The sequence below is a fragment of the Delphinapterus leucas genome, chromosome 1 (assembly GCF_059928025.1).
Source record: "Delphinapterus leucas isolate spDelLeu-1000000601 "Yukka" chromosome 1, BTC_Dleu_Yukka2, whole genome shotgun sequence".
NCBI lineage: Eukaryota > Metazoa > Chordata > Mammalia > Artiodactyla > Monodontidae > Delphinapterus > Delphinapterus leucas.
In genome coordinates this window covers 154611947-154639721 of record NC_143129.1, presented here as the reverse complement: position 1 = coordinate 154639721, position 27775 = coordinate 154611947, and the positions used below count along the sequence as shown (strand labels likewise).

Sequence of the window (27775 nt, the reverse complement as noted above, 5' to 3'; positions counted from 1 at the left end):
TCACACAGAAGGCAATATAACTAGTAAACAACAGAAATATGTTTAACCTTCCTGGCAGTCAGAAAATTCACGTGAAGGTGACAGGATGCCAGTTATCACCTGTCATGTCTTCAGAGAATGTGTTTAAATTATAATACGTGATTCTGGCCAGAGTGCAGTGACAGGTGCTCTCAAAGGCTGCTAGTCAGAGTGTAACTGGGGACAAGCTTTTTGGAAAGGAAATGACACTTGGCACCAGGAGCCATCACCCAAGGGAAGGAAAAATCTGCCTACAAAGATTTTTATTATAGTGTTATTTATAATGGCCAAACTCAAATATAACCTAAGGGGTTTATTATGAAAAGTATGATTCAACTAGCATACGGAGTATAAAGGAGCAGCCCAGTGACCCTGCAGAGGCTGCAGGCACCTGGACCAGCCAGCACAGCCGCTCCCACTCTTGCTCCTTTGGCGTGGGTGGGGCCGCTGAAACAGCACTGGATTCAGTACCAGGAACGGATGCCTCTGCCTCAGGCCCCATCTCTGAGTTTCATTTTCCTCTTCTGTACAATGGGGATGGTGAAAGCTTCTAGGGGTGGCTCCCAGATACACTGCTGCAAGGAGCCGCTGGGACAATGCACTGACAGCCCCTGGCACACTGTGCTCACTGCAGTGGCGAGCACCTGCTGAGAAGATCAGTGCTTGCCTTGCTGAGCCCCTCTTCAGGGCTCAGAGGGAAATGCCCACCCCAGTCACATCCTCCCCTGCTAGACCATCCCCAGGTACTGGAGACCTCAGAATTTCTTGCCCCAGCAGTGCCAAGTCCACTTCTGTCCTCTTGAGGGTAGAACACACCTCCCTGTGCACACTCCAAAGTCCAAGGAGGGATGTTTGCAGAGCCTGTAAGACGAACTTGGATGTCTAAGCTGGGCAGTCCGCACACGTGTGCACTTCCCACAGCGTGAGATGGGACCAGGGTGGGAAGGGAAGGGGAGGGCAGCCTGGGGCTAGCTCTCCCTACACCATGGGCCAGCACGGGTCTCCGGGAGTCAGAATTCTCAATTCAAACCTGGCCTTCCAGATCGTTTTTCGGGGGAGGATAGAATATATTTAACAGCTTGATACCGTGATTAGTCACTGTCACATATTTGGAATCTAAAACTTAGACATGTGGTATGTGGACATCCATTTGTAATTTTGTCCCTAGCCCCACAAATCTTAGGGGTTTGAGCCTTGACGGACATGGTGGCAATGGCTGGAGGTGAGGCTGGGTAGACAGGGGACAGACGGTGAAGGGTCTTGTCAGCCAAAGTCACATCAAGGAGCTTGGACTTTGTCCTGTGGACTAACAATAGCAGAAGCTAACGAGCTGCCTTTGTGCCAAACGTGATGTGTGTGACTTGTAACCGTCACGGCACAGAAACACTATGAAGAAGGAGCTAGTCTGATTTTCCCATATTCTTAGATGATGATAATGAGACTTTGAAAGGGTGAAGAACTTTCTGAGGGATACAGAGTTAGTAGTTAGGGTTCAAAAGCAGACCCACAGAATTACTGGGACAGCCCAATCCGCAAGCAGGGGTGGGCTGAGGAAGGTGGGAAGGAGGCAGTTGCGGGATGGGTCTGCACAGGAGCCACAGACCTGGTGTTGCTAGGTTCTTGGAGACCTGGGAGAGGGAACCATCAAGGGAGAGTGAGCATTCAAGTCGGAGTCATTGTGGAGGAATGGTGGTCGCTGGATCCCTTGGGGGAAATGGATTAGATAGGAAGACAAACTTTTCAGGGCCTTGGTTTCTGTAAGAGGGGATTAGACCAGATGTTCTTTTTTGTTTTGTTTTTTGGGGTTTTTTTTTTTGTTTTTTTATTGGAGTATAGTTGATTTACAGTGTTGTGTTAGTTTCTGCTGTACAGCAAAGTGAATCAGTTATACATATACATATATCCACTCTATTTTGGATTCTTTTCCCATATAGGTGATTACAGAGTATTGAGTAGAGTTCCCTGTGCTATACAGTAGGTCCTTATTAGTTATCTATTTTATATACAGTAGTATGTATATGTCAATCCCAGTCTCCCAATTTACCCCTCCCCCCGAAAGCAATTTTTTAAATTAATTTATTTTATTTTATTTATTTTTGGCTGCATTGGGTCTTCGTTGCTCTGCATGGGCTTTCTCGAGTTGCAGCGAGCTGGGGGCTACTCTTCATTGCGGTGCGCGGGCCTCTCATTGCGGTGGCTTCTCTTGTTACAGAGCATGGGCTCTAGGCATGCCGTCTTCAGTAGTTGTGGCTCACGGGCTCTAGAGCGCAGGCTCAGTAGTTGTGGCGCACAGGCTTAGTTGCTCCATGGCATGTGGGAGTCTTCCGGGACCAGGGCTCGAACCCTTGTCCCCTGCATTGGCAGGTGGATTCTTAACCACTGCACCACCAGGGAAGCCCCGAAAGCAAATTTTTTTTTTTTTGCGGTACAAGGGCCTCTCACTGTTGCGGCCTCTCCCGTTGCGGAGCACAGGCTCCGGACGTGCAGGCTCAGCGGCCATGGCTCACGGGCCCAGCTGCTCCGTGGCATGTGGGATCTTCCCGGACCGGGGCACGAACCCGTGTCCCCTGCATCGGCAGGCGGACGCTCAACCACTGCGCCACCAGGGAAGCCCCCGAAAGCAAATTTTTTTAAGTTAATTTTTACTGGAGTATAGTTGCTTTATAATGTTGTGTTAGTTTCTACTGTACAGCAAAGTGAGTCAGCTATATTCCCTCGTTTTTGGATTTCCTTCCCATTTAGTTCACCAGAGAGAATTGAGTAGAGTTCCCTGTGCTGTACAGTAGGTTCTCATTAGTTGTCTATTTTATACATAGTATCAATAGTGTATATATGTCAATGTCAACCTCCCAATTCATCCCCCCCACCCCCCGCCCAGACCAGATGTTCTTAAAGGTCTCTTTTTGTATGATGGTAATCAATGTTTTGAGGGTTATTTGTTGTCTGAAATATTATAGAATATATTTGTACAGAAAGTAAATAGCTTATATATAACAGAGACTCATGTATTTGTTGATTGGTTAATCCAGGTTAATCATTAGTTCTGAAATATTTTGTACATCTGTAAATAGCTCTCTTTTCAAGCTCTACTTCATTTTACTTATAGTTTCCTTAGTATGTCACCTTGCTCTTCCTCCCATTTTAAGTTTTATGCATGTGAACATTTTGGGGTATGTCTTCTATGTATATATTTTACACAAGTATAGCAGATGTTTTAAACCTCTTTTTGGCTCTTTCTCATATCATAATAATTATACCGTGTATTGAGATATTTGTACACAGCCCTGTCTTTCCTCCTGGGTTATAAACTCCTTTTGAGTAAGGAAAAAAAAAAAAAAAAGACCAGCACTCTTAATGATCCTGACAAGCTGTCTCAGTGGTTGGTGGAAAGCCTCTGAAGATTTTAGCCCTGAGAGTGTCAAGATCAGATTTATGCGGAATTGAAGGAAGGCACGATGGAGGCAAGGAGGTCTGGTGGCTCCTGGAGTGACCCCAGTGAGCTGGTGACCTGTCCTCAGGCAGTAGCAGCGAGGAGGGGTGGTGGTGTAGACAGGAGTGACCACACCTGCCCTTACTCCTGGCTGCAGAAAGCCAGCCACGGTCAGGCTCTCCACTCCCAGACCTCTCATCTTGGCATGCAGACTGCTTCTCTCCCCACAGAGAAGGAGGAAGAGGCTGCAGGAGAAGCAGCCTGCAAGGGCGCAGGCAAGCACTGTGGGAGCCCGGCTGGGCAGGTACTTCTTCCCAGATGCTTTCCCCCGTTGCTCCTGGCTGTTCTGACAAGAGCAGAACGAGTTGCATCTGCAGGAGACCAGCGGCTCCACGCAGATGAGCTGGGTCCAGGCTGGACTGAGGCAGGGACGTTCCGGGAGGAGCCATTCAACCAAGCATGCGGCCCACAGGTGGCCTTGACGAGAGGTTTGGCCATTCCAGGCCAGCGTCATTGGCTGGCTTTATAGGCCTCTGTGCTGTGTCCTGTGGGTCAGGGAAACGAGATGTGAGAGGCCTTGGGCCGTTTGGATAGGCCTTCTGGAACAGGGCTGTGTTCGGGTGGCAGGCTTGGCAGTGTCACCCAGCAGTAGGAAGGCCTCCAACATCCACTGCCCTCCTGCAGGGCACCCAAGGACAAAGCTGGCCCCCGTCTGAGTGTGTGTATAGTCTGTGAACTGGCCTGTGTGTGGCCTCTAACATTGCTGCCCACACCCTCTGCTTCACTCTCGGCTTCTGTGACGCTCAGAATCATAACAGACAAGATTTACTGAGCCCTCGCCATGTGGCAGACATGGGGCCGGATGCTGTAAAATGCACAGCACTTCATTTAATCGTCACGGCTGTCTGGGAAGTGGGCTTGACGTCCCCGTTATGCGCGAGGAACTTGAGGCCTGAAGAAGTCCTGTGACACGCCCTGGTTGCACAGATGCGGAATCTGGATGTGGACGTGGGTTTCCCAGACTCCGAGGCCCACAGTCTCCCGTGGTATCACACCCTCCCTGCGTCGCCTCATCGCTCTTACTGTTGGTTCTCAGTCTCCTCCGCAGGCTCCGCTGCTCCCACCGACCCCTTCAGTGTTGGTGTCTATAAGGTTCTCCTCTCTTCTTGCCCCACCCAGAGATTCTCAATCTCAAGTCGCCAAATGCCCTCGCTTCTAGGGACCCTGCTCCCTTTGGCAGTGGTGTGTGGCGTGTTGTGTGTGTGTACCTGTGTATGATTTTTCTGAGACGGGGAGCCATGGCTTTTATTTGAGAGACAGGCTGCAGTCGTGTTTACTTGGTATTTGTCTGACACAGTGATGCCCCAGCCAGATCCTGGTCTTCCTGTTCCTCCTTTCCCTGGGATTCCTGAGGAGGCCCTGCACCAGGACAGTGACAGGTGGGAAAAATAAAATAGCGGTGCCGGGTCCCAGTGCCCTAATGCAGGCTCTCTGAGACTTGAGTCCCAAGCATAAGACTCGTTCCCACCCCGTCCCAATCTTGCTCTCTGCCCAAAGGCAGTAGGAGCTTCAGCGCTCTTAGAACAGGTGAGCAGAGCAGGGACTGGAATGCCGGGCCTGCTCCAGGGAGGCAAGCTCTGCCTTGGCGTACCCGCCGCTGCCTGGGCACAAGGAGCCAGAAGGAGCTGTATGTGTACCTGCGACTTTGCATTTCCTACTAGTAAACGTGACACACGTATCCTCAAATCCAAGAAGTCACATGAGTTCTTTCTCCTCCTGGGAAAGAGTAAAGATGGGAAGAGAGGCAGAAGCCTCCCCTCCACCCTGGTGCGTTTGTCAGCTTCTCAAAGGGGCTTGAGATCGTAAGCTAATTTCCTACCGTTTCCCATGGTGGTTACATATGGGACCCTTAAGCACATGGGATAAGCCAAGAGGTGTTGTCTCAGAGAGGGAATCTCGTGTCACAGAAAGACTCAGGCTCTGAAGTTGAATCCAGCTCAGATTCTCCCCAGCTGTGTGTGCCTCGGGGCAAGGCCCCTCGCCTCTCTGAGCCTCAGTCCCCTCTGTGAAACAGGATGCAGGGCACCAACCGGAGTGACCCCTAACTCACCTCAGCGCTTCTGGCGGGTAGAAGGGAGCCCCCATCCATCCTTGACTAGCCCCCCAGACCTCCCGAGGTGGGAACAGCAGTGCTGATAATAAATGGTGTGGCAGAAAGAACACCCATCCTGGCATCACGACGTTGGGTTTGCATCTTGGTACAGACTCTTACGTGACCTTGAACCCATGGCTTCATCTTGGGTCCCGTACCTGTGAAGTGGGTGAAAGTTGAAGAGATAAATAATATCTATGAAAACCAGCCTGTAGCCTCCACACCCCCAGCTGTGCCATTACTGCCTCTCCCTCCCTTCCCGAGCAGCCCCTGCCCTTCCTCCTCTTTAGGGGTATGTGGGCAGGCGTGGGCAGGGACCCGGGGTTGTAGGGTGCGGGGAGGATGTTGGGGCCTGCTGGGCTCTGGAGAAGGGACGGGGGCTGTGCTTTGCTCAGCGCAGGCTGGTACCTGCCATTCCTTTGAGTACACATCTGATCCTCCCAGGAGGGGCTTCTCCCCAGTTCTGCATAAGATCTTGGCCATTTCTCCACCGTTCCCTTTCCTGCTGGGTCTCACTGTCCCGACCTTTACCCCCTTACACACACACTTCTGGACACAGAGGGAGGCACAGGAGGAAGCCGGTCTGGGGTCTGCTGTCCCGTCTCACTGGGGCTGAGACCCAGCGAAGTTGGCCCTAAAGGCCCATCCTTTGAGCTGACGCTTGGAGGACGGATAGAATTTGCCCGAGAGAGAGGTGTTGCCAGAGATGGGGAGACGTGAGGAGGGGGTGGCTGGAGCAGACAGTCCATTGAAGGCCGCAGAAGACAAGCCTGAAGAGATGCTGAGGGCAGTGGAGGAGCCGGGATGGAGTTCATGTCCCCTTACACACCCGCGCCCGGTGCTGCACTGCTGGGCCACAGAAGTGAATCAGATGTGAGCCCCTGCCCTGGGGCTAATGGCGGTGGTGATAGGAGCTGACCAGTGACTGTGAGCTGGGCACTCAGCCTGAATTATCTCATTGAGTTCTCACAACACAAGATAAATACCCTTAGTATCCCTGGTTTATCCATAGGGAAATGATAGTTTTCTTGCCCAAGGCCTCCACACAGTTGAGTGACCAGAGCTGAGTTTGGATCTGGGCGCAAGGATCTTCTGTCTTAGTCAGCTCATGTTGCTATAACAAAATACCACAGACTGGGTGGCTTATAAACAACAGACCTTTGTTTTTCACAGTTCTGGAGGCTGGAAGTCCAGGATCATGGCACTGGCAGACTTGGTGTTTGGTGAGGGCTTCCTGGTTCATAAATCATTATGTCCTCACTCGGTGGAAGGAGCGAGGGATCTCTTGGGCCTCTTTTGTAAGGGCGCTGATCCCATTCTTGAGGGCTTCACCCTCAGGACCTAATCACTTCTCAAAGGCCCACCTCCTAATACCATCACCTTGGGCATTAGGTGTTCAACATAAGTGAATTGGGGGGGGGGGATGGGCCACAAACTTTCAAAGCATAGCAGATCTTTTTTTATATAAATTTATTTTATTTATTTATTTTTGGCTGCGTTGGGTCTTCATTGTCGTGCACGGGCTTTCTCTGGTTGCGGTGAGCAGGGGCTACTCTGTGTTGCAGTGCGTGGGCTTCTCACTGCGGTGGCTTCTCCTGTCGCAGAGCATGGGCTCTAGACATGCAGGCTTCAGTAGTTGCGGCACGCAGCCTCAGTAGTTGTGGCTCATGGACTCCAGAGCGCAGGCTCAGTAGTTGTGGTGCACGGGCTTAGTTGCTCTGCAGCATGTGGGATCTTCCCGGACCAGGGCTCAAACCCGTGTCCCCTGCATTGGCAGGAGGATTCTCAACCACTGTGCCACCAGGGAAGCCCCTGTAGCAGATCTTAACTCCATATTTTATCACTTCCCAAAGGTTAGAGGTCATTTCTACCTTGGGGTGAAGGTATTCGGGAAAGACATGAGAATGGAGAGGATGCCGAGTCTTAAGAAACAAGTAGGGTGGATCAGGTGGGTGGAGGCGGGGAGACCATTAGAGACAGAAGGAGCAGCATCAGCAAAAGAATGGAGGCACGAATCAGCAGGTGCGGACTTAAGATGGGCTGAAATGAAAACTGGAGCAGCAGGCAGGGTTACTGGCTAAAAAACTCTGATCTCCTGTGGGCAGTGGTGATGTGATCCGGTTTGTATATAGAAAGATCATTCTGGCAGAGAGCAGAAAGTGGTTTGGGAGGCAGAGGTGGCCCATTCTGGGCACTCATTTTGGGTGAATGGAACTCAACAATTATTTTGTACTTTTCCAGTCACTCTTCTGGGCTCTGGGGGTGGTTAGTGGCCAACAAGACAGACACTGGACATGGCCTCATTATAATAGTCCATTTGAAAGATGGTGAGACCTGGACTTTAGGTGGTAGCAGTGGGCTTGGGAAGAAAGGATGGATCCGTGGGATTCTATAGAAAATAGAATCGAAATGACCCAGATGACCAGTAGGACAGAACGGGCTGGAGAGATGAAGAGGGATGCAAAGTCGATTCCCAGGCTTCTGGTTTGGAAGAAGGAGTGGACAGCAGAGGTTGGGGAACCAGAAACAACTGAGATGTCCAGCAACAGAGGGGTTGCTTACATAGGCTATGGGACATCCCTGGGACATCTCTCCAGCCCACAGGGTTGGTTTGTGACTTTCTCCAGCAGTACTCAGGAGCCCAGTTGTAAGGGTGGGAAAGGTGGATGTATGGCTTGATACAAGTTCATGGTTCCCCTGGGCTAGGACAATAGAATGGCAAGGGGCAGGGAGTTGAGTGTGTTCATGAGAGAGTGGCTGAAGCGATATACTCAAGGGACTAGACAAGGGAGGGCTCGTGTACTGAACAGAACGGCAGGGCTGGGAACTAGAGGAAGGGAGAGAGGTAGAAGGAGAGGAATTTGTGGCCCTGGAGTGGACCCTGGGGTGTCAGGTTTGTTTCAGAGCTGATGCCTTTCCAATCCGGTACTGAGCTCCCTCAGGGAAGAATCATCGCATTCTGCGATTAAAGAACCGAAGCTTAGAGAGCTTGTCGCCTGCCCAGAGTCACCCAGCTCCATCGGTGGCAGAGCTGGGGTTGGAGTGTGTTTTCTGCTCTGCCATACTAGCTCACATTCTGTCTTTATTTTTCAGGCTCACTTTAGAACAGTTGACTGAGAGCGAGGAAATTCAGCAGAAGGGAAAGGAGGCGAGCCCAGCAGAGCAGATAGGAGAGAGAGGGCAGGCTCCTCCTGGGCCCCTCAGTAGCGGCGAAGGGGAGGGGTACTGCTGGGCCGTTGGGTCTTCCTCGTGGCCCAAGACCCACCCCCCCCCGCCCAAGGTCAGAGGAGCACAGCCCTGTGCCCCGCCCTGCAGCTCACTTGGTATCCTCCATCCACACTGGCCCCACTGTGTGCTTGCTGTGCCCTACCATGTACCTTGTCTCTGCCACACATCCTGTGCCCCCAGCACCCACCAGGTCGTCCGTCCTCCAGCCGTGTTTGTTCCCCATGCCCCAGGCTCCCTGTATATACCTTACACCCCCCACCTTGTTTCTCATTAGCCTGTACACACTTTGGGTCCCCACCACTCACCCAGTCCCATCACAAGCTGTGTGCCCGCTCATGCCCACTTGTGCTGTGTCTACAGAGCGCGTCAGATGGCTTCTGGAAATCTGTGGCCACTCGGGTGCCCAAGGAACCCCCTGAGATTCGCATCCTCAACCCATATTTCATCCAGGAAGCCGCCTTCACCCTCATCGGACTGCCTTTCAACAATGGCCTCATGGGCCGCGGGGTGAGATGTCTGGATCCTGGGAGAGGGAGAAGGGGACCTGGGCCAGAGGTGCCTTGGGAAGGAAGGACAGGGCGGCAGGGTGGGGACAGAGGATTCAGTTCTCAGGAGCAGAGCTCAGCTCTGGAGAGCTTCGCTGAGGGTCTCTGCCTCACTCGGAACCCCCTTCCCCTCCATCCAGAACATCCCGACCCTCGGCAGTGTGGCAGTGACCATGGCACTACACGGCTGTGATGAGGTGGCAGTTGCAGGCTTCGGCTACGACATGAGCACACCCAATGCACCCCTGCACTACTACGAGACTGTGCGCATGGCAGCCATCAAAGAGGTGCAGGGCTGGGCGGGGGGCAGTCCCTGGGCAGGACGAGGGAGGGGTAAGTGTCAGCAGGAAGGACAGCCTCCGACTGCGTGTGTACAAACGAATGGTCAAGGGACGCGCCAGCTTCGGGTCTGGCTGCTCAGAGCTCCCTGGAAGACATCCATCCCTGCCCGCAGGCCTCTGCCCACCAAGCGTCCTTCTCCCTGAACTTCCCCTCCCTGGCCCTCTCCCTGTCCTGGTCCATCCAGCCCCTGCCTCCTCCTTGCTGCTCCCCAGCCACCACATGCCCATCTTGGAGCAAGCTCACAGCCCTCCTCTCTGCTTCGATTCTCCTCTTCCCTCAGAGGACCTCCTCACCCCCTCCAACAACCCACAGACGTTACCTCTCCGTGCCAGGATGCCCCCATACCTCCTCCACCCTTCCCCATGGCCAAGCACTAAAGCTTTCTAGCACCCAGAGTTGCTTCCCGGGTGATTCATATGTTCAGGTACCTTAAGTTCTCCCAGTCAGCTAGCCTCTCCTGGCACCTCTCCCTTCACAGCAAGAGCCCATGTGGAAAATCCAAACGCCTCTTATAGCACCCTTCGCTTCTACCACTCATCTCCCGCTGCTCCCAGCCTGGACCCTGGGCATCTGGAGCTTGTGCTTTGAGCAGCTTCTCTACTCCTGCATCTGGGTGGCGAGGGCTGTTAGTGTCAGTCTCCAGGAGTCCGAGCAGACTCACGGTTCAGCCAGCGCCCGTCCCTGCTCATCAGTCTCTCACATGCCCGCCTCCAACCCCGCTGCACTGTTCAGGCCCTATTCTCCCCAAAGCTCCCTCCCTCCTCCCTCCCTCCCTCCTCCACCCCCTCCGCCGTGAGAAAACTGGAGAAAACTGTAGCCCCAGGGGTGCTGCCCCTTCGCCCCTCGCAGCCTGGCTTCCCCCTTCACCTGACATGCCTCCCACCAAGTTCACCAGTGACTCAAGGCTGCTGAGCCCAAGGGACACGCATCAGTCAGTCCCGTCTTTTCTGATCGCTCTGAAACACTTTCTGTGTTGACCGGCCCTTCCTGAGACGCTCTCCTGCTTAGACTCTTGAGTCGGTCATTTCAGTGCTCCTCCTGTTTCCCTCGCCAAGGCTCTCTCATTCTCTTCCTCCGTGTCCTGGATTTCGGTGCATCCCTTAAGAGTCAGCATTAGCTAGGGCTCCATCCTAGAAGTCTCTCTTCTCACTCCACATGCTTCCCAGGAGATTCACATCCCCATCCTTGGCTTCCGTTCCCATCCATATTGTCTTAGGCTTTTTGGGTTCATTCAGTCGGGCTCGAGTAATTTCGAGTTATTTCAAGGAAATAAGAGAGACTTGGGAATCTCTTGAGAAGCCAGAAATAGCCTTACAGCTGGGCCTCCTGTTGCCTGGAATGGAGTTCAGGAGTGGAAATCTCATCTTGGGTCCAGGAGAGCCCCTGACCTGTCTCAGCCCCTCAGCAGTGGCTCCAGCCCTGCCTCATTTTCACCAGGACCCTGGTGGTCTCTCTGCCTCTGCCTCTCTTCACATATCTTCCTGCTGCTTCATCCCCTGCCAGCACCCACTGCAAACTGCTCTCACTGCTTTTACCTGCCCCCTGGCTTCTGTTTACTCCTATGTTTGGTCTCTTGCATATTCCTTTTATATATACTTTATGTAAAAGTTTTAGGCAGGAGGTGAGAGGCCGCAGACGTAGGCAGTAGCCGGATCACGAAGGGCTTTCTCTGCCACGGTAAGGAGCGTGGACTTTGCTCTGAAGGCAGGAGGGAGCTATGGACCAGTTTTAGGCTGTAGATTAGCATGTAGTCGGGTCAGTGTGGCTGCAGCGTGACCTAGAGGGTTCCAGGCAAGAACAGAAACCAGTTGGGACACTGTCTCAGCAGTCTAGGCAAGAGATGAAGGATCCTGCACTGGAACTGTTCAGTGCTGATGGGAAGACAGAGGTAAGAAACGGTTAGGATTTTCAATCAGCAAGGCCTGGAGGTGGCCTCCATGCAGGAATGAGGTGGAAGGACACCACCTTCCCTGAGGTGCCCTAGTGGAGGCTGTTCCCTTTCTGCCACCTGCCACATCTCAGTTGTCAGGCCATTGCCCCCGCCCCCCTTCCTCATCCTGTAGAACCGTCTGGCTCTGAGGCTCACGGCATCTGCTGCACCACCTCCATGTGGAGTGCTGAGTGCTGGCGATGAAATCAAATGGCCTGGGTTCAGAGCCTGGCTCTGTATCTTCCTTTTCTTATCAATACAAGGGGTAATGTTAGGTCTGGGAAAGAGTCGCTGTGATAATGTATAGAAGAGGCCTGGCCATGATAAGTGCCCATACGTGTTAGCCACTGCTATTAATATTAATTTTTTCACCCCTACTTACTCTTGTTACCTCTCAGCACCCTAGGGAAGTCACTGAAATGCTGTTGCTTGGATGTAGGGTCCCTGTTGTCACATCAGGGTGTCTTCAGAAGGCAAGTGGACCATTCCGTGCCCTGGCCCCAGCGTTGCTTCACCTCCACCCGACTGGTCAGTCCATTCTCCAGGCCCAGTGAGCGCCTGGGGATGTGAGGACAGTGGGCCGAGGACCGAATGCCGGCGGGCTATGTGAGGGGTGTCAGAGGCGTTCATAAAGGAGGAGAGGACTTCCCTGGCGGTCCAGTGGTTAAGACTCCACACTTCCAAAGAAGGGGGCGCTGGTTTGATCCCTGGTCGGGGAACTAAGATCCCACATGCTGCGCAGCGCACCCAAAAAATTAAAACAAAACAAAAAACATAAAGGAGGAGAGAGAGTAGAGAAGGGTTAGAAGTTGCAGGTTTGGGGAATTCTCTGGCGGTCCAGCAGTTAGGACTCTGCGCTTTCACTGCTGACTAATATCCTGTAAGCTGTGTGGCGTGGCCAAAAAAAAAGAAGATGCAGGGTCGTGGAGACCAAAGGAGGGAGTGCCTACAATGTCCAGCACTGCAAGGAAGTCCCGGGAGATGTGTGCTGAGAAGTGGCCGTCAGATGTACCAGCCCCGAGTGACTGGGCAGTAGCCAGAGAGTGAAGTGGGCTCACACAGGAGTCTGCCATGGGAGGGAAATCTGGGCTGGAAATGAGGGTCTGTGGGTCGTGAGCACAGCTGCTTGTTCAGATACAGGGGAGGCACGGATGAGGTTTCCCAGGGAGATGACAGGGGAGGACGTGCGATGGTCAGGGCAGAACCCCGGGGGCACAGAGATAAAGATGGGAAAAGAGCTGTGAGAAGGAAGGCTCCTCTGCGAGCGTGGTCTCTGCATCCAGAGTCAGGGGTCCTGGTGAGACTCCCAGAATCCTGCCGCAGCCCGGGGACAATGCAGGCGGCGTAGAGAGGAGAGCACTGCAGGCTCCTGTGCTGTGTGCGCCGGGGAGAGATTGGGAAAAGAGCGCCAGAGAGGCGGTGTTGCCCGGTCCAGGAGAGAGATGCGTCCAGGCAGACTTTTTTGTTTACTCTGTTATCACGAACTTTGTCAAACACCTTCAAAGTATAGAGAGTAAAATACTGCACTCCCACGTACCGTCACTCCCTCCCCCAGGTATCAGCATGTGGCCAGTGTTGCTCAATCTGCTCTTCCTCCCGTGCCTCCCCTCCCCGCTGGTTATTGGGAAAGAAGTCTCAGACATCGTATCATTCCAGCCATAAACGTTTCAGTAAATTTCTCTAAAAGATAAGGATGATTTTTTTCAATATTATACCATTATCGCACCTGGAAATTTAACAGTAATTCCTTGATATCATCAGATATCCAGTCCTCTGCTGACCTTTGAACCCTCAGGGACTCCCAGTGGGTGTTCTTGAAACTGACCCATCAGATTGGTTACTTCTTCCTGGGGAGTGATGCAGCCATGGGTTAAGTAAAGAGGTGTATGAGTTTCTGTGCTCGCTTGGATCCTGGCCCTGCCATTCTTCCATGCCTGCATTTTCTTACCTGGAAAGTCTAATTTCATTCAACACATGTGTACTGAGCACCTACTCTGTGCCAATCAGTCCCTGCCTTCAAAGACAGACAGTGAGCCAGATGTTTGAATCTTCAAGGAATGAGGGTGAGTCACCCGGTGGTCTGCGACAAGGACGGGCAGTTTGCAGACGGCTGAGGGTAATGCCAGGAGTCAAAGGAGCCAGAGGTTCGAGGGAGCGCACAGGGACAGCTGTGTAGATGCAGCAGGAAAGAGTGAGGAAGAGCCTGCCACCTCCAGGCGCCATGAGTGTGGGTGTGAGGGAAGAAAGAGCATGTCTGGGGGATGCTGTCCTTGGGGGCAGCCAGGTTTGTGGTTAGCACAGGAAGTTGAAGGGGGTGTTCAAAGAAGAGGAATATAGGAGATTTTGCCCAAGTTTCAGACTGAAAAGATCTGGAAGGTTGGAGGAGGTTGACTGGGTCAGATAAGGACCAGATAAGAGCTGTTAAGTTCTCCACACCGGTGTATAGTGGCTGTGAACATCCTAGGGTGAGCCTCAGCGCTGACGGATGCAACAGAGCGGTCAGCTGTGTCCAAACGGTGACAAGGCCATTGGCTTTCGTCGTTCCTTTATTCATTCGATCCTGTTTCATTCTTTGCGAGACTCAGTCCTCACAGCTTCCTGGTGAGAGTACTGGGGAAAGGAAAGAACCTGAGCCTGGGTGCAGTCTTCCGCAGGAAAGCCCTGGAAGGCAGCGTCTTCCCTGCAATTTTCATATTAACCGTAAGGTGAGCCTCTGGCCCCCTGGCTCCTCTGGTCTGAGAGGCGGGATTTCATCAGCTGCCCGCAGGCCTGGAGAGTGCATTGCAGCAGGCCAGAGGATGAGTAAGCGGCCCCACACGGTTCCCTTTCCAGCAGGGCCCAACCCCAGGCCTGGGCCGGACCTAAGTGACTCACATCGGCTGACCTCAGGGTGCCTAGGACCTAGGGGCCCGGAGAAGCCGCCGGGCAAGGACAGGTGGAAGGAGTGAGAACAAGGTTGGAAAGCCTACATCTCTAAGACTTGGAAGAAGTCAAGAGGCCGGGGAAAGGGGTTAGAAGGTTATTTTCTCCAGGTCCTGGGGAGGAGGGTGAGCTGTGGCACCTCTAGGGCAGACCTCCCACAGTCAGAGCATCGGAGGGTGGTGGTCGGAAGAGGGCATGGAGCCCTGGGAACCTGCGTTCTAGCAGGGCCACATCCCAGCAGCCACCTGGGCTGCCCAGCTGACCACGGCTCCATCTTTCCTTTCAGTCCTGGACACACAACATTCAGCGAGAGAAGGAGTTCCTGCGGAAGCTGGTGAAAGCGCACGTCATAACTGACCTAACCAGTGGCATCTGAGGTGGACCCAGCACGTGGCCACAGAAGTCCAGCCACCGCCACCTGCCCACTTCACTGGCCTCGGTCTGGCTCTGCCTGAGAGGTGTGGGAGCCTTCAGACCCAGAGAAGGACAGTGCCAAGTGGCCCCAGGGGTGGTGAGGCCTTGGTGGGGCAGCCAGAGTTGTGTCTCCTCAGAGCCCAGCCTCAGAGGCCAGCACTAGGCCTCACTGTCAGCCTGGGTCCTTGAAGCCAGAGGGCCAGGAGGCCACTGGCCATGCCCAGCGGGCCCAGCATGCAGGAGGCGGACATTAGGCAGCAAGGCTGCTGCCAGAATCATTTCTCCAATCAGTGTTCGGTGTATTATCATTTTGTGAATTTGGGGTGGGGGGAGGGTAGGGATAATTTATTTTTCAATAAGGTTGGAGATGTCAAGTTGGGTCTACTGACCGTGCAGAAGACCCACCAAAGGGCCCCTCAGGCAGTGGTACCAATGGGCTCCCTGCAGAGTGGGAGTGCCAGGACTAGCCTGTGCCCTGCTCTGGGGCTACAGGGAGATGGGCAGGATCTCAGGCCAGCCCCTTCCAGCTCATGACACTGTTTGGCCTTTCTTGGGGAGCAGATGAGATAGTCCCACTCAGCAGCCCCCAGCTGTCCCACAGAGAAACGCTGGAGCCATCCTTTAAGCCAACAAGACGCCCCTGGGCTTGAGTGGAGAGAACTTCGGAGCTCGGGCGGTGAGGCCTGGCCCAACCTGATGGGAATGCCCCTCCCTCCCCAACTGCAGCCGACCCATAGGACAGTGCCCCAGGCCTGGAGTGACAACTTGGCAGCTGTTCTGGGTTTCAGCAGTGAGACTGCCAGGTCCTTGGGTTCTGCCTTTAGCCTGGACCAGAGGGAAGTGAGGCTCAAGGACCTCATCCAGGCTGTGGCAGCCATCCTGAGCAGCCATCATGGAAGCAATAAAGCTCTTCCCTGAACCTGGCCTCCTCTTGCTTTCTCTGACTTTCCTGGAAGAAACAGGAACCTGGGGCCTCAGCAAGTATGCTAAACCCAAGGGCCATCTCTCCAGCCCTCCTGGGTCCCTTTCACTTCTCATGTTAGCTACAGGACCTGGGTGGCCACCTAGGGGCCTTCTGGAGCCTCTCCTGTCCTATAGCCATCCTGCACCCTCTTTGCCTTAAGAGAGGCAGTCTAGGGGCATCAGGACATGCCCCAGAATCTACCCTGCTGCCTCCTACAGGAGCCAGAGTTCAGGGGATTGAAGCACCACCCCGTGCACAGTGCCACTGGGTCACCACAGCCCCAGCACTACAGGGACAGAGGTTCCTGCAAGCACAGGAAAGTTGCACGGCCGGGCCCCCAGCACACAGACCTAAACCACTCCTGGCAGCTCCGCTGAGCCCTGGAAAGACACGCCCTCCCCCTTAGCACACAGGCACCCGGTCTCCCCTCAGGACCCCTCTTTCTGCACAGAACAGGAAGGCACAGCCCATCTCTAGGCCCCCTCTGGTAAACATTATTTTATTATTATTTTTAAATTTTATTTTATTATTATTATTTTTTTAAATTTTATTTATTTATTTTTGCGGTACGCGGGCCTCTCACCGTTGTGGCCTCTCCCGTTGCGGAGCACAGGCTCCGGACGCGCAGGCTCAGCGGCCATGGCTCATGGCCCCAGCCGCTCCGCGGCATGTGGGATCCCCCCGGACTGGGCCACGAACCCGTGTCCCCTGCATCAGCAGGCGGACTCTCAACCACTGCGCCACCAGGGACGCCCTATTTTATTATTATTATTTTATTTTTATTTATTTTTGTCTGAGTTGGGTCTTTGTCGCTGTGAGCGGGCCTTCCTCTAGTTGCTTCGAAGGGGGGCTACTCTTCGTTGCGGTGTGCGGGCTTCTCACTGTGGTGGCTTCTCTTGTTGCAGGGCACGGGCTCTAGGCGTGTGGGCTCAGTAGTTGTGGCTCGCGGGCTTAGCTGCTCCGCTGCATGTGGGATCTTCCCGGACCAGGGCTCGAACCCATGTCCCCTGCATTGGTCTTAACCACTGCGCCACCAGGGAAGCCCCGCTGGCAAACATTAGAAATGACATCCCAACCTTACCCCCTAGAGCCCTGGAATCTGCTCTCTCCCTTCCCCAGCATTCCCAGGCAGGCCTGAGAAAGGCCAACGCACTCCTGCCCCTGAGGCCGTAGACCTGGGAGTGAGCTTCCTGCCAGAGCTGCCACGTGGCAACAGGTGGGGCTGACTGGCCCCGTCACCTCTTACCTGACATCCCAATCCAAGTGCCATTCCCTTCTGACTTCCCACGTGCCCCTTTACTGCCGCGCTTTGTGCTCAGACAGAAGCCTCCTCAGCCGAGGGGAAAGTGAGGCTCTGACTGAGGGACAGGGAGACCCAGAAACTCCCTTCGATTCTGCTGTAAACAAGCCACTATGATGCAAACTCCAATGCTTCCTGGGTCCTACATGAATGGTGCCCCCTGGAGTTGTGCAGGGCATAGGCTGCATGCCAGCAAGCAGCAGCCCTGGCTGATAAAGCCCTGGGGCAGAACCCACCCCCCAGGGCAGCCAGCTTGGGGAGGCAGCAGAACACAGAGCTGCTCACCGCCTGGCCTCCTGTCCCACAGGGGTCCTGCCGAGCCTGGGAAAGTCTGGCTTCTAGTCCCCACGACTGCACATTAACTGCCCTCCCAAAAGCTGCGGTTCTCCACCTGGCCATACACCAGAGTCACCTGTGCAGATGTGGAAAACTGCACATGCCCATTCTGATTCAGCTCTGGGGTGAGGCCCAGACTCACGTAGTTTTAAAAGGCCCACAGGTGGTTCAGATGCACAGCCAGGGTGCAGCTGGTCCACACATGTTCCCTGAGCACTGTCAGCTTCACCCACGGCTTCCAGCTGTTAGTTGGTCAATGATTCCCAAATTACCATCTCCAGCCCAGCTCTCTTCGCTTTGCTCCAGGCTACGAACTCAGTCACTTCCTGAACATTTCCACTGGGATAATCCACAGGTCCCTCCAGCCTGGCACGTCCAACACTGAACTGATGAGCTCCTGCCCCCAACCTACCCCTCCTTCAGGAGCCCCAGCTGCCAGAATGCATCCCCTCCTCCTGGTCACCCAGGCCAAAGGCATGCCATCCTACTTCCTCACCCCATCCAATCAGGCACCCACTGAGTTTTCAAAAAGATGTGTTCCTGAAAGAGCGCACAAGGCCCCGCATTCTCCCCACAATTCAGCTTCAGAATCCTCTCTCCCCCAGCAGCCTCCTGACTACCTCCAAACCACCCTCCCCACCACAGCCAGAGCCAGCCGCTGACATGCACGTTGGATCACGCCCTTCTCCTGCCTGAAACCCTTCAGTGGTCCCCCGTACCACTGGGATGAAGTCCAGACTCCCTATTAGGACACACAGGATCTGGCCTTTCCTTACCTCTATCCATGTTACCCATCCAACCTCCATCCCACCCACCAGCCGAACTGCCATAATTAGGCATCTGAAATACTAGCCTCCAGCTCCCACCTCAAGCCTCAGTGCAGCAGTTCCTCCGCCGGGACCCTCCCCTTCTTCAGCCCCTGGCACCCACTCCTACCAGCGCCGCTGTGCCAGGCTGAGCAGCGGTGTTTGCAGGTGTGTGTGTACTCCAAGCCCCAGGCGGCAGCGGAGAGAAGCGGCAGCGGAGGGGAGCGGCGGCGCCGCAGGAGCCGGGTCAGACCGTGAAAGCCCCAGCGCAGTCAGTGCCTCTTGGACTCAAAGAATGCAGTGGGTCTGTTGGGAGACGAAACTAGCGGTGGATCAGAGAGAGCATCTAGTGCAGAGCGGCCAGCCAGGACGGCGGGAACCCGAAGGCCGGTGGGCCAAGGCAGGGACCGGCCTGTCCCCTCCCTCTCCCGCCCTCTGCCCGGCCTCCCAACTCCCTACTCCCAGTGTCTACAAACTCTGAACACTCAGTGTCCATGCCGCTGCGCCGCCTGGGTTCTCCACTCTGTCCTGGGGGCCCTTCCCAGCATCTCCACCCCACCCCACCTCGGGGGACCTAGTGGAGCCAGGGGGACCAGATTCCAGAGGGTGGAATGGCCAGGTGAGCCCTGAAAGGTGGGGCGGGGCGGGGGGTGCTCGGGCCCCACCCCAGGATCCGGTGACGCCGGGGCTGGAATTTGACACCGGACAGCGGCGGGCATGAGGCTGCTGAGGGATGGAGTTGGGCCCAGCCCCCAGACACGGTCCACGGGCTCCACCAGCAGCAGGTCCCTCGGGTCCCAGCCCTCGCTGTGTCCCAGACCCAGAGCCCTGCACTTGCGGTAAGCCGACCTGTTTGCCCACCTCTCGTCCCAGCCCAGGGGCTAGAGGGAGCGGCCAGGGTCGTCCCCCTCCACTCCTTTCTTACATCCTCCCTCTCCTGGGCCTGCTGCTCAGCTCTCCGCCCCTCCCAGCCCCTCGCAGTCCCTCTTGTCGCTCGTTGGACTGTGCTAGCCCTGCTGGCCCGCTGTAACGTGAGGCTTCCGCTGCTGCTACAGGGCTCAGACTGGCTGCCAAGCTTTTGGCTAAAAGGGGCACTGCCAGGTGCACAGCCCTGGGCATGAGCCTTTTGAGCTGCAGGGAAAGCCCAGCACTGGTCCCAGGAAAGGTGCCTGGGAGAACACAACACAGAACCCCCGTGGTGAGTATCGGGGGCTGGTAGATGGGGAGGAAAGGCAAGGGCTGGAGGACCAAGTGGCCCCAGATTGCCGGGAGGGATACGTAGGGCCTGAGCTGCCTACGTCCCAAGAGACCTGCTCCTGGGCTCCCCCTAGTGCAGGAGGCCTTTAACCCTGCCTTGCCGGGCTTTCCCTCCATCAGTGAGAACCGTCACTAGCCTGGCTCCTCAGGCCCGTATTCCGTTAGCCGAGCGCACCTGGCCCTGGAGGACCTCACCAGGGAGGACTGGCCCACAGGTATGCAGACATTCTGTGTGCTCGGGGGTCGGGGTGGAGGTGACTGCTGGGACCAAAGAGCAGGCCAGCTAGTGAGGGCTCATGAGGCTCCAGAGAGGTGTTTGGGAGTGCCAGGCAATGTGGGCTCACAAAACCTGGTGGGACTCCGAAAGCCCAGCTGGGCTCAGGAAGGATGGTTCGTGGGGGAAACTTCTAGGAGCAGGGCCAGGCTGCCAGATCCAGGGGAAACTGGAAGGGGTACAGACCTGGACCAGCTCTCAGGGTGGCTAAGCTCTCGGAGGCCAGTCTCGTGTAGAAGCAACTCCAGGGAGTTGCTGGGGCCTGAGTCTAGCTGAAGGTGGGGGAAAAGCCCACCCCCCGTTTGAGTCCACAGGCTTGGCAAATGCTACCCCCTGGTGGCCATAGGGAGCCATGGCCCAGGCCTCACGTTCCTAGAGGGCTCATCACCCTCCACCATCTGTTGGGTGGGCAGCGCAGGCTGAAGCCTGGGCCTCGCTATCATCAGATAACTCAGGTCAACCAGCAAGCACCCTAATTTTCCCCCAGGCCACAACTTCCTCCTCTGTGGCATGGAGAGAAGGCTCTCTGTGAGCTCAAGGGTGTCCAGCTGCTCCCTTCTCCAGCCCTGCGGTACAGAGCAGGAAGGCCCCCTTCCCCGCATGGCTGCGTGGGTCTACCCTTGTGACCTTGGATAATCGCTGAGCTTCTCTGAGCCTTGTTTGCTCATCTGGAAAATGGGGATAATACCATTTACCTCATGGAGTTGTGAGGTCTGAAAGAGGGAACAGGTGCAAAGCACCACGAAATAGGTTCTCGATGCAGCCACTTCTCCTGGGTTGAGCCCAGCTGCCCAAGCCCCTTGTCCCTCATCTGGAGAAGCTGAAGTGGAGAGATGACCTGCTCAAAGGATAACTCATCTCTCAATGTTCCAAGCTGCCTCAAGAGGAGGGTGGGGGAACAGGTCAACTACGGCTGATGGGAGTTCCTGGTGTTGACAGAGATGGAGCCTGGACGTGGAAGCCCTTCTGTGCTGCCCCTCTGGCCCCGGCCTAGGCGGCAGGTGAGTGGTTCTCCCAGTAACTCCCACCTGGTATCGAGGAAGGGTGGCTTGACTAGGGAGGGAGAGCAGGGCTTCCTGGGCAGGGGTCAGAAGTAGGTGGGGGAATGGTCAGGGAGGGGCCAGGAGGAAGGAGGAAGGTCAATGCCCTCCTGTGGTGATTCCTTACCCGGGCTCCCCGGGGCAGCTGATCCATTATCCTCCAACCCGAGCCCTTCCATCCGGCCCCAGCCCCTCCCTGCGCCCACCAGGGTTTCCTCCTACCCCCTGAGGCTCCACCTCGTCTCTCCGAGCAGCCTGCCCTGTGGCCTACCCTGGCCGCTCTGGCCCTGCTGAGCAGCATCGCCGAGGGCGAGGCCTCCCTGGGCCCCGCGCCCAGCAGCCCGGTCCCCCGAGAAGGCCCCGCGCCGGCCCCGGCGACCCCCGCGGGTCCCCTGCCTGGTAGGTGAGAGGGCGAGGGCGCGGGGCGGGGCGGGCTGGCCGGGGACCCGCGCGTGACTGCGTCTCGTTCCAGGGGGCCGCGCGGCCGGTCTGTGCGGCGGAAGAGCCCGGCGGCTGCCGCCCCCGCCGCCCGCGCCCTCGCCCTCGCCCGCTGCCCCCCGAGGGCCCCGCGCTGCGCGGGCTGGGGGCCGGGGCGGCCGCGGGAGCCGGGGGAGCCGCGCGCGGGCCGCGGGGGTGCGGGGCTGCCGCCTGCGCTCTCAGCTGGTGCCGGTGCGCGCGCTCGGCTTGGGCCACCACTCCGACGAGCTGGTGCGTTTCCGCTTCTGCAGCGGCTCCTGCCGCCGCGCGCGCTCCCCGCATGACCTCAGTCTGGCCAGCCTGCTGGGCGCCGGGGCCCTGCGGCCGCCCCCCGGCTCGCGGCCCGTCAGCCAGCCCTGCTGCCGACCCACGCGCTACGAGGCCGTCTCCTTCATGGACGTCAACAGCACCTGGAGGACCGTGGACCGCCTCTCGGCCACTGCCTGCGGCTGTCTGGGCTGAGGGCTCACTCCCAGGGTGTGCAGACGCACCCTTACCTGTGGGTCTAACTGCCTGGGACCGGCCAGGGGCCTTGGCCGGAGACGGAGGCTTCAGCCGGGTGAGTGACGGACATCAGCCCTGCGGAGATAGAGGCACGACTGACAAGCGGCCCCAGGGCTCTCACCCTGCCGGCCTCAGCCCCACAGACCCCAGAAACCTCAGCTGTGGAGACCCGAGGACCCACTGCTCACAGACGCTGGCAGTGACCAGGCCATGGACCCAGGATGACTCCTCTGGAAAACCCAGATGTGTCAGGTCGCAGCCTCAGCCCAGGCCTGGGGGGACAGATCTGGAGACACATTGCAATTGTGTTGCTGAAGTGCCTGTGCTGGAGTGGGCCTTGGACTCACTCGTGGGAGCTGGACCCCTATTTATTACTTCTAAGTTATTTATTTACTTCTGTGGTTTGTCAGATCCTTTGCTGGGCTGTGGGGGCCGGATGGAGGTCACTCCCTGACCATCCCACTCACAACTTCAGGCTCACTCAGCAGTCATAGGCCTGGCCCGGGACTGCTTGTGCCCACCCAGCAGCTCTGGGAAATGAGGGGCATGGAACACAGGCAGAGTGAGTGACAAAGGTGTGTTCACCAGTCCCACCAGGCCAGCCAGCTCACAACCCCTGCACAGTCCCCAGCGGTTGGAGCCTGGGGTTACTGGTGGAGAAAGCCATACCCTTGAGACCTCTGGCATGCTGCGAGCCTTGTTTCATGGTGAAGATGCAGAGAACCATACATTGCCCCACCCCACTGTCACTGATCAGAGTCCAGGCCACCCTGACAGGTGCATATACTGCCTGTGCTTGCAGATGGCCCAGCATGGGGAGCTCACGACCCACATTCCGTGAAACAGCCCAAGTCAAATGATGAAGAGGCTGAGGGTGGGGAAGAGGGTGCAGTGGGAGGCTGGTTTGGGGGGATGAAGCACAGAGCATCATGGGGATAAGAAAGCAGGAAAAGACTGAGGGTGCCTAGAGAGACCTGCATCTTGGGTAATGAACAAGGATATTCACTTATTCATTCAACAGACATTTATTATTTTACGTCAGCTGCTGGGTAGACAGCAGGGATACAGAAGTGAACCCATGATCTCTGCTCTTAAGCTTAAACCATGAGAGACAGACAATAAATAATTTACATAAATAATATTTAAGTTCAGTTTGGCAAACAGTATGAAAAGGACAAGAAGTTAACAGGTACACACTCTCATCTGGAAGGAAGAAGAGGTTAATGCTGACCCTGGCCTTCCACACTGTCCCCAAGTCATACCTAAGAAGTCAGTGCAATCCCTCTGAGCTTCTGTGTGTGTCCTGTGAAAACTTGTTTCCTGGGCCCAATGAATTTGTCCTACATGATTTTTTTTCTTTGCAAATAAGATCAGGATATGTGTTTGGACGCATGCTGGGTCTGAGGAACCATGGGACATCCAGAGGGGTCGTCAGGAGGCAATGGGCTGTACTGGTCTGGAGCTGAGGAGGCAGGTCTGGGCTGGAGATTGATTTTGGCAGCTGTGAGGACAGAGGCAGTAGCTGCAGCCAGGGGTGCACGAGGCACCATGAGAGTGAGGCAGTTGAGGCTGGGATCCCTCAGGCATTTGACCGCATTAACCAAAATTCCTTCGAGCTGCCTAAGTGCCTGCCCGCTTTGGCACAGGGGCCGCCTTCTCCCAGGCTACAGTGAGGAGCTGGCACGGGCTCTCTGAGGGCTGTATGCATTCCGGGTCAAGGAGGAGAAACAAGTCTGTGCTTCCATTCTTCTGTGTTCACTGCCCCAGTTCTAGGTGCCCCCAAAACTTTGGTGCTCTCATGCTGCCCTCAAACACCCCCTTGGCCCTTCTCTCTGCCTCCAAACTGATTCAGGATCTTCAGTCGCCAACCCCCACCTCGAGCCAAAGAAAATGGCAGCAGTGCCATACAGTTTGGAGACACCTCATGAAGGCCTGGGCCCTGGTCCTGGCCGGGGGTGAAGGGGGGGTTCTGTCAATTCCAGGGTCATTGCGACCAGGGAGCCCCTGCTGGAAAGACTCGAAAGCCTGGCAGAGTTCTCAAACCCTCCAGGCCCTACCCCTTAGTGGACATCTGTGCTCTCAGAGCCACTTACAGGAGATGGGTTGAAGCCACGTCTGACAAGGCTCAGAGAGAGAGCCAGGTCAGAACCCCAGCCAAAGACGCTAGCTCTCAACACTCCCCAAATTGTCAGTCCTTGGGGAGTAGGGTCCCCCCGACTCAAGGCTGCATTCTGGGCCCCAAAGAGATTGTGCCCGACAGCTTACAAAATTGTGGATGAAACAGCAGCTTCTCCAAAAGGAACACATTCCCGCAAGAACTAGTCTCAATCTGCAGCCCACAATGAACCAAATCCCTCTTAAAAATAAGTGAAGCTGTTTTCCTCAAACAAGTTGCAGAGCTCCTCTTCTCTGCCTACAACTTAGCAGAGGTCACCAGGCACATGACCTCACCAGGTAGAGCACTTTTGCTCCTCGGGGGCCACAGGTAGCTCTAGAATCTCCTTTTTTTTTGGCTGCACCACAAGGCTTCCAGGATCTTAGTTCCCCAACCTGGGATAGAACCCATGCCCCCTGCAGAGGAAGTGTGGAGTCCTAACCACTGGCCCGCCAGGGTGTTCCCTAGACTCTCCATTTTGACTGTAGTCTGTTTCATATTTGCAAAATGACGTTGCCCACTTGAATGATCTTCCCAGAATTAAGGTATGGTCTCCTCCAAAGGGGTATCAAGTCACCACCTCTTGCAAGACAGAAAACTACGGATGACTTTGAAATTACAGTTTTTCCAGCTTCAGGGGTCACCCAAACATCCCTCTAGATTAGTTTCATCCAGAATCAAGGTTCGGGGATCCATGCACTCCTCCTGCCCCGGCCAATGGCGTTCCTCCTCTCTTGTCCAGGGACTGCTGCATTTCCCCCAGCTAGAGAGCCCGGAGAGTTCATGTGGACTGGCTGCCTAACCGAGGCCTCATCTTGAAAAGGAAAGGTAGGGTAGAAAGCTGAGAGATCAGAGAAAAGATCTAAGAGAATTTGTGCCATGTGAGATCACTTTTCTTGTTCACAGGGGTGGTGCCTAACCTGTTGTGGAGTTGTACAGTCCTTACGGAAACTGATGAAAGCCAAGGATCCTCCCCACCTCCCACCTCACTGCTGAAAAAAACACCAATGTGTAAATCTGGTGAACAATTTGAGGGAGCCCACAGACTTTCCGAAGCTCATTCAGAGACTCCGTAGGAGTCCATGGCCCTTGGGCTTTCCTGCCCTGTTCTAGGTACTATTATTAATGTCCTCCTGCAGCTAGATTAATTCCTCTGTCTGTGCTCAGGTTCCCATATCAGGGCTCTCTGTCTCCATTATTTACAAGCCTCCCTATTCTTCATCCTTTTTCTACTGAATGTCTTCTTTCCCTCTGCATTTAAACTCACTTGAATATATCACAGCATAAAAAAATGACACTGTGATTACAAATATATAAATATATAATCGACTTCCACCTCTCCTTCACTAAAAGAGCTCTTGCTGCGGTCCCCAGTGGCCTAAATCCAAAGGCCACTTCTCAGCCTTTAGTCCTTTGCACTCTCAGTGGTGCCCAACTTTGTCAACCCTCTTGGAACACCTGTCTTCTCTTGACTCTCTATTCCATACTCTCCTGGATTTTCTCCTACCCCTGCTCATTCTCAAACTCCTTTTGGGTTCCTTTTCCTTTCTCTGCCTCTTAAGTGTTCGTCAGGGCTCTGATACAGACCTTCCTTCCCCATCTTATTTTCCCTGAGCAATGTCACCAACTCCCATGGTTTCAGTTACCGCCTCCAGGCTAATGATGCGCTCACTGTATCTCCAGCTTAACCTTTCTCCTAAGCTCTGTTTGTATTTCCAATACTTCTGTCTGCATAGCCTCAGAAACCTCAAACTGAACTTACCTGCCCTAGATGTCTTCCATTCATTCCTTCAGATGCTCTCTCCACCCTTCTCTACCTGCTCTAAGCCCCACATCGATGAGCTTCCCTGCTCTCCAGCCTCTGAGCCTCCTCCAGGGTTCCCTCCCAAGTGAATGGCACCAACCTCCATCCAGGGACACGAGTCAGAAACTTGGGCAACAGCCTAGACTCCCTGAGCTTTGTCACTTCCCTTTTCCATTAGTTCTCAGATCCTTAGATCCTGCAAGCCCACCCCACTTTCTCTCTTCCCAATGCTATTCTGTTGAAGTCTTCCTAATTTGTGGAATGGTTTATTGCTCATCCTCCTAACTGGTCTCTGTCTGCAGCCTCAACTCCCTCCAGTCATTCTCAGCCCTGTGACCTTCTAACATTAATTGAGCACTAACAGTAGTGTCTTGGGCCAGTTATAGGGATTCTGAGGTCAGCTAGAAAAATGTTCTACCATCAAGGAGACCACAGTTGGGGGTGGAGGTGGGGGAAGGGCTGCCCGTTTGGCAAATAAAAACAGGACATCCAGTTAAACTGGAGTTTCAGATAAGCAATACTTATTTTTTTAGTAAGTATGTCTCACGCAGTACTTGGGATATACTTACACAAACAGTGTTCATCTGCTATTCAGATTGAACTGGGTGTCCTGGATTTCTTCTGGCGACCCTAGGTGGGGGTAAACAAGTAAACAGAAAATGCAGTCAACCACCCTAAGTCTCCCAGTAGAAGGATGGCTAGGGTACAGTTATGCATGTCAGGGTCGGGGAGGATTCTATACTCACAAAGGGAAAGGAATCATTTCTACCCAGATGGAAGGGGCAGAAGAGCCAGGAAAGTCCTTGTGAAGGAGGTGGTACTTGAACTGGGCCTTGAAAAATGAAATATTTGCACAAGGTGGATAAGGGGCATTGGGCCTGTACTGGTTATCCTTTATCGCCTTCATTGCTTCTTAGCTCTGAATTCCCCCTTTTCACTGGCCGTGCCCTCTCCAGCAGGGTCTGGGGCTCAGCCTTGGGCAGGAGTGGGAGGTGAGGGCCTCTTCCTTGGGCTCTCTATCTCAGCCCTAGGACTCTGCTACTCCTATGTTCTTTAGAGTTCTCTTCGCTTCTTACTAGCCAATCCCTCATTCCTTCAACCCCCTATTACAGTTTAAGATTTTTATATTAAACTGTCCCTGTGTGCTTACTGTGCGGTTTCTCCTGACACACAGCCTTCTCAGCAGAGGCAGCAGCATGAACAAAGGCAGGGAAGAGCCAGCAGTTTCATGTAGAATTGGGGGAGGACCCTCATCAAGACAAAAGTCAGCTCATAAAGGTCCTTGAGTGCTATACCAGGGAGCTTGGACTTTGTCTTGGGTAGAGCCACTGAAGGATTTTAGGTGTGATTGCCTAGAGACTTGTTTCAGATGAATTACTGGCTGCTGTATCAAGTTTGGACTGGAAGGGGCAAGGCAGGGGGGCACCAGTTAGACCTGGAGCAGTTAGGGCTGTTCAGGCAACAAATGCTGGTACCTTGACCTAGGGCAGAAGCAGTGCCGAAGGACAGAGAGATGTGAGGCACAATCCACAGGACTTGGTGATGAACTGGTGTGAGGACCTGATGAGAGGGAGAGTTTCCAGGAGTCTGGCTTGGGTGACTGGTAAGAAATATAGGGGATGTAGTATTTTTAGCCTGTGATGGGGGTAAGGTGTGGGGGAAGTCATAAGTTGGGTTTTGTATGTGTTCAACTTGAGGTGCCCGTGACACCTTCAGAGGGCAAGGAGGCTGGCAGCAGCTGGGTCTGAGGGTCAGGAAGTCAGGACAGTCTGGACCAGAGAGATGTGGGAGTCACAGATCAAAGGCAAGGGAGTGGTGAGATACGCAGGAACAAGAGGAGAAGCAGAGGCTAAGGCCTGGAGACCCAGCATTTAAGG

At 54.8% G+C, this 27775-nt stretch overlaps 2 protein-coding genes across 5 annotated transcripts in view; both read left to right on the top strand.

The window, feature by feature from the left end:
- Positions 1-15926, top strand: part of ST3GAL3 (ST3 beta-galactoside alpha-2,3-sialyltransferase 3) — a 229152-nt gene extending 213226 nt beyond the window's left edge. For 3 of the 4 annotated variants that reach the window (XM_022575499.2, XM_022575498.2, XM_022575500.2), the window contains 3 exons: positions 9189-9335; positions 9514-9660; positions 14854-15924. In XM_022575499.2, coding sequence (XP_022431207.1) covers positions 9189-9335; positions 9514-9660; positions 14854-14943 — 384 coding nt within the window. In that variant the 3' untranslated portion in view covers positions 14944-15924. Of the gene's footprint in view, positions 1-9188; positions 9336-9513; positions 9661-14853 lie in introns of all 4 variants that reach the window. The other variant, XM_089894613.1, reaches the window with a different exon arrangement.
- A 4810-nt stretch (positions 15927-20736) lies between these two features.
- Positions 20737-22084, top strand: ARTN (artemin). Its single transcript, XM_030759970.2, has 3 exons — positions 20737-20919; positions 21213-21357; positions 21431-22084. Exons 1-3 carry the CDS (start codon positions 20860-20862, stop codon positions 21895-21897), a joined length of 672 nt encoding a protein of 223 aa, XP_030615830.1. The 5' UTR covers positions 20737-20859; the 3' UTR covers positions 21898-22084.
- Positions 22085-27775: the final 5691 nt, after the last annotated feature.